The sequence below is a fragment of the Rhinolophus hipposideros genome (assembly GCF_964194185.1).
Source record: "Rhinolophus hipposideros genome assembly, chromosome: 16".
In the NCBI taxonomy this organism is placed as follows: domain Eukaryota; kingdom Metazoa; phylum Chordata; class Mammalia; order Chiroptera; family Rhinolophidae; genus Rhinolophus; species Rhinolophus hipposideros.
In genome coordinates this window covers 5,290,631-5,302,697 of record NC_138062.1, presented here as the reverse complement: position 1 = coordinate 5,302,697, position 12,067 = coordinate 5,290,631, and the positions used below count along the sequence as shown (strand labels likewise).

General features: G+C 42.6%; 2 protein-coding genes across 8 annotated transcripts in view; both read right to left on the bottom strand.

Moving 5' to 3' along the window:
• LOC308509495 (chaperonin-containing T-complex member BBS12-like) overlaps nt 1-12,067 on the bottom strand; it is a 70,365-nt gene that overhangs the window by 52,079 nt on the left and 6,219 nt on the right. The window lies entirely within an intron of this gene.
• BBS12 (Bardet-Biedl syndrome 12) lies at nt 6,931-10,861 on the bottom strand (the record flags this gene model as incomplete). Its single annotated transcript, XM_081077498.1, has 2 exons — nt 10,801-10,861; nt 6,931-9,082 (listed from the first exon to the last, which is right to left on the bottom strand). The coding sequence occupies exon 2, from the start codon at nt 9,064-9,066 to the stop codon at nt 6,931-6,933; it is 2,136 nt and encodes a 711-aa protein (XP_080933624.1). The 5' UTR covers nt 9,067-9,082; nt 10,801-10,861.

Sequence of the window (12,067 nt, the reverse complement as noted above, 5' to 3'; positions counted from 1 at the left end):
GGGGGGGGGATACAATAAAATTCTCAGAAAGCCTTTTTGATATCAGACTTACTGGATTTAAGATTTGGGTCAGGATTACCCGAGTTCAGGGAGACCCCAACTGCTGCCTGGATTATACATATTTACACATTTAAAATAGTAAGCTTTTAATAAGGTGTCACATTTAGTCCCATCCTTTGAAAATGTTTTTATTCTTGTGTTATAGTATGAAAAAATGCAGCTTGTGTTCAATAGCTTCCTCTCTTTTTAAACATCCATTCATTTATCTCCCTTCCACAAAATGGATACACATATGTTATTCTGGTTTCTTCAGGTTTTACGTTTTATATTCTGGTTTCTTGCAGACCTATAGTCAAAATTCTACTTTTGAACCCATTATAACATACGGATATGGCTGCGGTGACAACAGATCTAATTTAATTACTTTTCATATCATTAAAAAAGTTATTTCAGTGTCTATTGTTGGCAATAAAATAAATTGTTATAATGGCTGGAATCTACAACTGGCCAATTTGGAAACCCCAATGTTATAAACATTATGTACTACAGTTTTTGCAATCAATTCTAAAGTCTGGCCTTACCATTATAATCTTTTAAGAAGCAATTTTTTAAACATGTTTGTCCTCTTTCAAATCCCTCAAAATCTGTCAGCAATTTAATTGGTAACAAGAATCATAAAATTTTGAGCTGGACAGTATAACAGGGGCAACTTCATTCAACGTTGTGATTTCAAGGTGAGCTCTAAGAGGCTCAGAGAACTTGGATCAGCTTCCCGGAGATTTGACAGCAGAGCTAGGACTCTGACCAGGTCTTGCTGCCCGCCTCGAAACCCACAATGATGGAAAAGGAAGTGCCTTTTACTTCTCCTGTCCTTGTGTTCATGCTAACCCACACTAAAATGATCTCACCTTTCATTTTGTGGACTTGAAGCCAGCAGGTCCAATTTTTAAGAGCACGAGTAGAAGTTTGCCACCTACAGGCCAACAGAAAGAAGAAATCTTTTAGATTTTTAAGAACAAAGCTCTGGTGACCCTTTTGAAGCAAGTGTGTTTAAAACACCTCTTTGGGATGGTAGCGCTCAGTACAGTACAGGGAGACTTTTATAAAAGGACACTGGCTTCATTCTCCTTACCGTTAGTGTGACAAGTTTCTACCATGTTCTTTTTTCAGTAGAATATGGCGCTACAGAAACAAACGATAGAACACTGAAAAGTATGAATCCACAGAAAGACATGGAAAGGTTTCTTACCAACTGAGAACATGATACCTCTTTTTCAGTCGGTATTTCCTCCTTATTGCTAAGAAATATCTGAATAGACAATGAAAACTCTAGCATGATGTTGGGACAACTGAATAACCATTTGGAAAAAGTTCTTTTAGAGTCTTATGTCGTCTACTAAAATAAATTTCAGATGGACTAAATATTTAAATGTGAAAGATGAATAAGACCATAAAATTACTATAAGTTGGTATAGGTGATTACTATATAATCTTGGGGTTGGGAAGACCTTTCTAAACATAACACTAAAGAAAGAAAATCAAAAGAAAAGACAGACATTTTACAAACATTAAAAAAATATAAAGAAACATCACTGTCCCTTCTTCCTCACTAATAATCAGAATTTTATAAAGATGTGATTGCATTTTCACCCAAATTAAACAAAATTTTAATAATAATATCCAGTGTTCACAATGGCTGTGGAAATGACATTCATTTACAGAACCATTTGGAAGAAGAATTTGGAAAAAATATGTATAAGATAAACTATAGTGTCCACCTACCTGTTGACCCAATATATGTTTCTAATCATTTATCCAAAGGATATAATCATGAATAAGAGGAAAGATTCAGCTATGAATACATTTTTTATAGCTTTGTTTACAATAGAGCCCAAGCTGGAAGTGAACCAGATGTTTGATAGGAAATGGCTTAAATCAATTAGAGTAGGTTATTGTGCTGGAATAACAGGATGCCACTGGAATTATTTTACTGAACTCTATTAATGACATTGGGGAAACGTCTTAATATTACTTGACAGAAGTAGATTATAAGGCACTGTATGGAGTACGATCCCACTTGCGGATTGTAAAATACATTATCTGCTTCCACACATATAGAAGTGGCTTTGGAAAACCATAGCCCAAATGTTAAGAATGATTACCTTGGAGTGGGTGCGAGGGGAAAGAGACCAAGAGTTTCCTCTAAAAATGTTCTTGAAGAGTAATGGAAGGAAATAAAAGACGCATGTGTCAAAAAAATCCCAGGATGGAAGTGTGAATAGGGGAAGAGGAAAGGGCAATCCATCTTTAAAGATAAAAAGATAAAAGGAATAGGGCCTGGCTATGAAGAAATAAGTAAAAGTATTTAGGAAGAATGAAGGGAGAGACATGCCATAAAATTGGCCAACGATAGTCAGGTACAGACTAAGAGCTGGTCCAACATGGTCGAGGAGCCTGACGTGAGGCCCCAGCAGCACGCAGACCAGCACGTCTGCTGCCTGCACAGCGGAATTGCGTTATCCCAGGAGTCAATCTAAAATAGTTCATAAATTCTCCAGTCTAAATAAAGACCCAAGCAGTCTAAAAAGCACCATGAAAATATACTGCTAAGCGGTCACAGGTGAAAACTCATTTAAAAATAAAGAAACCAGGTATTTTAGAATGGCTCCTTGGAAAGTATTTCAAAATGTTTGAGGGTATGTCACTAAAATATATTACTGCTTTTAAAGTCTCAGTGTTACCCTCTGGAACTTTTCAAAGCCATTAATTACGCACTTAAGTTTACAGGCAGCCCTTGGCACACTGGTTCATGCCCTAAATGGCTCTATTTAGTGAGCGGGAAGCAATGGGGGATCAAAAGGGTCCAGGGTTTCTGAGTGGCAGTGCCTTGTAGTCACCAGACGGCGGGGTTTTCACAATCACAGCTGTGCAAACCCAGACGTTGGTCAGGATAATGGGAGGTAATCTTCATCAGGGGAATTAACCCATACTAACCACACTCACAGAGGCGTTTTTGTAAACCATGGTGCTAATTTCATATTTATATTTGTGACAGAACTACTAGAGAAAACAATACTTATATGAACTAAGCCAAGAATTTTATTCTCCTGTGACTTAGTAATATAAAATCTGTGTTACAGTAAGACTTCTAATTTCAAAGAAAAGTATTACAAGATTATATTAAATATTTAATAGTGCTAATAGTACTAACACATGCAAATACCAATGTCACAAAAACATCTATTATATAAAATGAGCTGAACATCTGTTTATGTGAGTGACACTCACAATCTTTGTAATACTTTGACTAAAAGTAAGTGTTAATAGTACAGGAGAGTAAAAGTGTCAGTATCTGCCCAACAAAGATAATTCACTTTATTTTTAAAACACAGTTCAATACTCAATGTTGTTATTATTCTAACTTTGAACAAAAACAATCTATATAACTGGAATGATTATCTGTGCAAGGTTTTCATCTGATCACATTTAAGACAACAATTAAACCAAAAATGATTTTCTTTTACCAAAATATGAGGATAATCCAATTCTATTTTCTAATACACATAAATTAGCCCTATAAATAAACCAGACATTCTCTTTTCTTGTTTTGTTGTTGTTACCGTAACAGGAAATAAACACTTGTCAGTTAATGGTTAGAAATATGAACTTTGGAGCCAGATAAAATCTTAGTTCAATTCCAGTGCTACACCTACTCCCGTAGCTGTGAGACCCTTGACCAGTCTCTTACCTTACTAAAGTCATTTCCTCATCTATAAAGTGGAGAAGAGAGATGTTGCAAAGACTGAAATAACATATGTCTTACGGGCTGACCTGTGTCTCCCCCAGAATTTATACATTGAAGCCCTAACCCCCAGGACCTCAGAATGTACTGTATTTGGAGAAAGGGCCTGTAAAGGGGGTAATAAGTTAAAAATGAGGTCACTAGGGAGGGTCCCAAACCGATCCGACTGGGGTCCTTACTAGAAGAGGAAATCTGGACACACACAGCTACAGAGGGAAGGTGTTGTAACGACACAGGGAGAAGACGGCCGTCTACAAATCAAGGAGCGAGGCCTCAGAAGAAACCGACCCCGCCTACACCTTGATGTCAGACTTCCAGCCTCCAGAATTGTAAGAAAATAGCAAATTTCTGTTGTTTAAGCCGGTACTCTTTATGGCAGCCGTAGCAGATTAATACAATAGGTAAGGAATCTAGGAGAGTGCCTGGAACATGGCAGGCATCTTAATTACTACCATTATTATTTTCCCAGAGCAACTGTAACATTCAATTCTAAAAGCTACACACATAATTCGTTTCTTATAATGTTCAATTATAAGTAGCCAAAGGCTGTGCTGGGAAGGCAGTCTGCACGGGCTCTGAGCATTCCTGCTTCTTCCTGCTGGGTATTGCGCTCTTTTTCCAGGCCTTTTCTCAGGGACGTTTTACAGGGAGCAACCTTGAATGATGATGTAATATCTGCCTACAGACAAAGAACAGGCTTACTTCTGCTTCCTATCAACGCTGTAAATGCCCCGAGTGGGGTAGGTTGCAGCACAGCCTACCACGTGCGAGTATTCACCTGGGCTCCTCGTCATCCCTGTGGGACCAACACAAACCAACACGAAGCTCTGGCTGCTGGACAGCCCTGTCTCTGACCCAGGAATCTCGTATCTTCTGCCAGTATCCCATGACATTCTAAGTCTAACTTGTTTGCTTGGAAACAGGGTGAAACCTCAGATTTTGCAGTTTTTTCTATGGTTTTCTGGAAAAGACGAGAGCCTCAATGGGCTGGGTTAAGAGATACAAGACTCTCTGGGAGCCGGTATTGCATGCATTCACTCGAGTCGTGGGAAAGGGGGAAGAGAGCTAGCCCCCTGCCCCCGCCCCCCAGGCCCTACCTACTGAGACATGTTTGGAGGCTGAGCAGTGAGAGGTGGGGTGAACACAAGGAACCAGCATCGTGGTCGTTGCTCACTCACCTCAGGGTGGGAGGAAGACGGATGTTAACATAACGAGGCAGCATACCCCACAGCCCCAGCAGAGAAGAAATCGGGCTGTGGCTGTTGAGTCAAGGGGTCCCCAAAGCTCAAACAACACTGTCAGCAATGAGGAAATAGCACTGAGTAAACCGAAGACACAAGTGTGTTTGGCACAAGTTGAGCAGCTGATCAAAAGCCAAGAGTAGATGCGAGGTGTTGTTTACCAGCATGAAGATGCCCTTGCCCTCTACATCTCCACAGCTCCTTCACCCTCCCGTCTGACCTTAGCTGCTTTAAGGAAAAAGCATACATCGGGTTCAGTACCACCTGTGACTTCAGGCATTCACTGGGGGTCTTGGAACTTGTCCTCTGTGGATAAGGGGGGATACCAGACAGACAAATCCTGGTGGTTGACAAGTTAGGAGCCTGTCTCAAGGGTCCAGACTATGGCCATTATCTACTTGACCGGTGTTACCTATCTGTACGAGTAGGAGTGGCTGATAAACTCAGATAGAAATTCAGAAGCCTGTTTGCCAGGTAACATTTCTCAAGATCACCTGGACAGATTCACAACCCTCAATCTCTCTGTGAGTCACACAAACAAATGCTGGCTCCTTGACCTCCCACCACCGGAAAGGGGAGTCAACACCTTATTAAGACTTTTCTTCAGTACGCCAGGCAGCACACAGTAACATCGATGGCAGCGCCCAGGTGTGAACACGCGCAAACAGGGCCAGGACAACACTGCTTCAATCTGACTAATCATGTGCTTCTCCTCAAGTCTGAACTACCTTGGATTTTGCCACGCACGGCAACTGCGGCTTCAACTACTTGGTGACACTACTTCTGTGACTTAATGAAATCTGTGTAACTGTGATTCAAATCAGGGTTAACAACAAATCCCGAAGTGCAGTGACCTGGACTTTGGGGTGACATGCTCGTACGTGGGGAAAACGGGCCACGGAAGGGTGTCTCCTTTAGGGGTGGGGTTGCTTTTGGGCCCATCTATTGCCTCCTGTAACTTGGCAATGACACTAAAGATCAGCAGGTCAGTCAAAACTCCCTCATGTAGGGCATAAGGGATAATTGCTCTTAGACTAGATTCTGGCTAATGAAAAGATCTACTGGTCTTTGGAATTCACAGTCAGGTAAATTCAAGACCCTGGAGGACATGACAGGCCAGTATCGCAGACTGGCATTATCCTGCTGCGCGTTCTGCTGATATAGCCGTAATTCATTGGTATATGAGACCTACTGAATGGGTCTGGTATTGACTAAACAACCTCCTCGTCAGACCAACCAGAATAGCTAATGAATGAGTGGCATACTCACATGAAAATTCCAGTTTGGCCATGAACGTGTCAGGTTGAGGAACGAATCGCTGCAAGAGGTGACCCACTCTGTGCCTGAGCAACACTGCGTGCTTTCTGGGAATCCCACGAAGGCAGGCACCTGACCTATCTTTACCAGTTCCATGTCTCGGGCTTGTGTTTACAATGAGCAACCTTGAGGCATGAAGTAACAACTCCCCTTGGACAAAGAACACGATTGTTTCTGCTTATTATAAAAGGAATGGCTATCCCAAGCTCAATGTCCCTCTCTTGTGACACAACCCACAGTGTGCACAGGCTTCCATCACTGGCCCTTTGCGTGGCTCTTGTGGGACAAACCAACACGACCTCTGGTGACAGCTTTTGCTATGAGTCATAAAAGTCCTCTGTCTCTGACTCAAGTGTCTCGTGTATTCTGTAGTATCCCCTAAAACAGGAACAGGCTAACTCGTTAGCTTGTAAGTATGGTGAAATCTTACACCCTGCATGGTCATTGATGGACATCAATTATTTTCTTCTTGGTAAAAGCCAGCATTTCAGACACTACAACCTGGTACTAGAGAACTTATTAGCATGACATATTACAAAAGATTACTTCCCATAGACTTAGCCAATAACACTACAAAAGCAAAAAGTCCTCTGCTTCCTGTGATTGTAGCGGTGTGTGTCCAAGCCCGGTAATAATTTCACTGTCTGTCTGAAGTACTAACAGAACTAAATCCAGAGCTCGGCGCCATGCCTCGGTCTTTGGTGTAACAACGTCATAAACTCTTGGAATCTGTTCCACTTTATTTGAAATGCCTGAATTAAAAATTCCACTATTTAGTTTACTATATTCATTCAAGATGTAAGATGAAGGCGAGCCAGAGTCTGTGGCACTTTGTAGATGGTGTTGAACGAATGCGCTGGCTTCAAATTCTGAGGAGGAACGGGCAGTGTTGTATATGAGGGCTGAAAGGTATTTGTGCCAGCCGCTGGCCAAGCACTTCAGCACCGTCGGTCTGTAGAGTGCCAGCGATGAGGCCAGCCAAGAGGAAGTGTTCTGAAGCCCTCCCGAACAGACTTGGATTCCTTTATTCAGAGGTTGCCCCACGAGACTTTGAAGATGGCTAAGGCACAAGAATTCAACTGCACCACCTCCAAGGAAGACCTTTTGCTCTTCCAGAGCACAATGCAGACGATACGCGCAAGCCCAGAACCTATCTTCCTTGGTTTGCATCTGTGCCGTGACTGGGCCAGTGAGCACTACTGTAACCAAATTCATTCCTTCTGTTTTCAACGTGATTGCCATGCTGCTGACCGTATCGACGCCGGAGGGAACGCTTCTCCAGAAGGCCACACACACCCCCCTGCCCACACAGGCTTCCGTCACCTGAGTAATGTAGGCCACCTGCTGTGCTCCGGAAGCCGAGGCAAAAGCCTGCATCACACTGCCATTCACCGACCCAATCACCAAGCGCTTACTGTGCATGCATTTTTCAGTTACGTGTTCAGATACACTGCCTTGCACCAGGACAAGATTCACATTGAACTTGACTAAGATCTGTAATACCTGATCTGTCCACAGTTCTTCTGAGCTGGCCTGGTGAACCTTCACGCTTTCCAACACCGTTGTCACGTTGGCAGATCTATTGAACCCCAGGTGGCGGTAATTCTCTGTGAGGTCACCCTCAATGAGAGCTACCCGCAGAAGCTGATTCTGTAATTCCTCAATCAGAGCAATCCTGGATGTTGAAACAACAGTGACATAGCCTGGACAGACGCAAGACAGAGCTTCGGGTAAGCCCGGTAAACAGCAGGTGAAGACTCGTGAAATGTCAAACGTCCAGGGCGCGGCACAGCGGCCTTGCCGCACATCTGCGTTCTGGCACTGCAGCCGCACTGCTGCGTCTACTAATTCCATGCTGCTGCGATCTCCGTGGCTCAGACCCGCCTCCAACTCTGCCAAGTCCTCACATCTGTAAGTGTGGGGAGTGGCCGCACTCTGATGTTCTAGAAACCCATCTGGTTTGCTCGTCCATTGATTCTCATCCACCCTATTAAAATGCCTGCTGTGGATTAGTGCTGGCTTTCGGCAGCGCATGTCTGCACACAGACGATTTCTCAGAGTCTGAGGAGTTTGTGATGTGTTTTCATCTACTTTAACCTTAGCCTGAGTTCTACAAAGGTTAGTTGATTTCACAGGTCTCCCAGGGACACTGGAAATGGTCACTGACGAAGAGGCAACGTCTCCAAGATCATTCTCTTTCTGTATCAAACTAGCGTCTGGGGGGATTGGTAGAAAAGAACATAAACTGCCACTACGGGATCCAAGTCCAGAAAACATCTGGGTGTCGTCTGTGTGATCAGATGCACGGTGGACAGGTACCTGAAGGGAAGAGACCTCCTCAATGCAGGAGATCAAACCTTCTGACATGACAGACACGATTACAGAAACGGGGACGCCCAGATGCAGACACTCCTCAGCGGCCCTGCTCCACGCCCCGACAAGAAAGAGCAGAGTGCTGCTTCCCGTTCTGTACATTGTATTCTGCGCTTGCACTGCTTCGCTGAGAAGCTGTCCCACCGCACTGGATAAATCCAAGTTTTCAAGAAGCCTCACGGTTGAACCGATTAACACACTTTCGTGACACTCTTCGTCTATAACAAATTTGGATGATTTTAGTGGGCCTAGGAAAGTTCTTCCTGCTTCTGCAAATGATGAAAGTTGTTGAAGTCCCACGTGTCTTCTTTTGTTCATGACCCTGCAAGCCATCACCACAAATGTTCGTCTGCAAATAAAATAAAACTTGGAACTTTATTGAGTGTAATTCATGGGTATCAATGCTTATAAAAGAAAAATGCGATAGAGCTGCTGCCTCGGAGTAGTTTCTGGTGCATAGTTTCCCGTTGCATGTGGTCAGAACAATGACACAGTGTTACGATGCTATTAGTGATGGATGTTGGAGGAGAAACACTTCATCCCACAGAAGTGGGGCTTGCAGGCGTCAGATACTGTTTCCCAAAGAAGGCAGTGCCTGAACTGTCTTGAAAAATAATTTGAAAGAGTCAGCAAGTTGAAGGAGGTGGTAGTACGCACATACGTATATGTGAAAAAACAAGGGGTACTGGGGTAAAATAGGTACTTTAGTTTATGGGGTTATAAAGAGAGTGGAGAACCGTAGAAGAAGCTCTAGAAGGGGAAAGGGGTACGGTCATGCAGGACATTATGTGCCAGGCCCAACCTGATCCGACAGTGGAACCACTGAAGTGTTTTAACTCAGGGAGATCATGAAACAGCTTGATGGAATGTTCTGGAAGTCTGGGTTTGAACCTGGCTCTACTGCTTAGTAGCTGTATAGCCTTCAACAAGTTAACTACTCTGTCCTGTATCCACATCTGAAAAACGAGGATAGTAACAGAAACTGCTTCATAGTGTTATTGTAAGGAGTAATGAGTATAGTGCTAAGAGCAGTGCCTGGCACATAGTGAGTGCTTTACGAGGACTTGCTATAATACTATGACAATGGTGTAGATAACTGGCTAGATGAGTGCCAGACTGGAGGCAGAGAGGCCAGTTAAGAATCTTCTATAGTTATCTAGATGAGCTATGTCGAAGTGGGATGGAGGTGAGAGGATAGATTTGGTTATTGATTAGACTATCAAAAGGAAAAAAAGTACTATTTAAAGGCAAGTTCAAGAGTAATTGGACTTTTTTGACATAGTATTTTAGAATTCACATGTAAAACTAATAGGAAGAAGTTACAAGAGAAAGACTTTATTTAGCCCAATAAAAAGAACTTTTTAACAAAATTCCCTCAATTGAAAAGCTGTCTATAATAAAATGGCCTGTCTTGTGAGGTACAAGCTCTCAGTGAAAGTACCAGAACTAAAACTGCAGACAATACAAACTTCTCTTCCTCCGGTAAGACATTATAATTCTTCAAGTAATATTTTTTAACCACAATCTCTTAAATCCAAAATATCAAAGAGCAAACAACTCTTAGAGTTTTGCTTTTTCCTCCAATCCTAGCCAGAGATTTGTTTCTCAAATACCTGCTTTCATCCTTGAAGCTCAAGAGCTATCATTCCAGACACACCTGAGATCAGCAGGAGGCTCTAACACAATTATTCTCAAAGGCAGCTTCCTATGGACCTTCAAGGACCAAGGAGAAAAGCTAGTGCAGTCTAGGGAAACATGTAACGGACTCATTTTCACATTCTCTTTTGTGAGATTTTCAATTCTGTAAACTAAAAGTAACTCTTCATACACTCAGGCATATCCTTAGACAGCATCAAAATACACCACAGGACTCCAACTTCAATAATCGTGAGACCCGCCATATCTTACAACTATCTGATCTTACCACGCTTTGGCTGTCCTTCACTCCTCGCCCCCATGTTACCAATTCTCTCTTTACCCAATTTAAATTCCCGTTTGTCAGTTGCTACCATCACTCCTTTGCACATACACTCTTTTTGCACGTGTCCCTTTCTTGGTTCATCTTACCTTGCAACACTAATCTTGATGAAATCCAATTCTCTCTACTGCATGCTTACCCTGGGGTAGCTGAAAATAAACAGAAAAACACACATGACCATACTGATTGGTGTCATTTTAAGTTCATCACCCCAAACTTCAAGTGGCCCTTAATAGCTCCTGACAATCTATTTCCCTAGTCTATGTTTTATTTTTTCTTTTATGGTTATTGCTTTCTGCGTTTTATTTTTTAAAGTTTTGCCTAGCTCTGAGTAAAAAGATTATTTTTCTATATTGCTTCTATATGGTTTAGGATTTTTTAATGGAGGTGAAATTCACATAACATAACCTTAACATTTTTAAGTGCACAATTCAGTAGCACTTAGTACATTTACAGTGTTGTACACTGTACAACCACTACCTTTATCTAATTCCAAACATTTCTATCGCCCCAAAGAACACCCTTAGCCATTAAGCAGTGCCTCCCTGCTCTCCTGCCCCAGCCCCTGGCAACCACCCATCTGCTCTGTCTCTGTGGATGTACCTATTCTGAATACTTCACATAAATGGAGGCCTACAGTACGGGACCTTTCCTGTCTGGCTTGTTTCACTTAGCATAATGATTTCGCGGTTCATCCACATGGATTACGTGCCAGTACTTCACTCCTTTCTGTGGCTGAGTAACCACTCACTGCAGGTATGCAGCATTTTGTTGACCATCCATCCGTAGCCGCTGGTGGACATGTGGGTGGTTTCCACCTTTGACTACCATGTACAGCACTACTGTGAACATTTGTGTAAAAGTACTTGAGTACGTGTTGTCAATCCTTTGGGGTACAGAGGAGTGGTCATATGGTAATTCTATGTTTAACGTTCTGAGGAACTGCAAACTGTTGTCTACAGCAGCTGAGCCACGTCAGCTTCCCACCAGCAGGTACCAGGGCTTCGATTTCTCCATATCCTCACTGTATTCGTTTCCCAGGACTGCTGTACAAAATGACTACAAACTGGGTGGTTTAAAAGAATACAGATTTATTCTCTTGTGGTTCTGGAGGCTAGAAGTCTGATCTCAAGGTATTTGCAGGGCCATGTTCCTTCTGAAGGTTCCAGGGAAGACTCCTTCTTGCCTCTTCCAGCTTCTCGTTGCTCCAGAGGTCTCTGGTTTTTGGCAGCGTAACTCCAATCTCATGGCCTTCTTAAAAGACATCCGTCACCAGGGTTAGGGGCCACAAGAATCCAGTATGACCTCATCTTAAATAATTACATCTACAAAGAACTTATTTTCAAATAAAGTCAC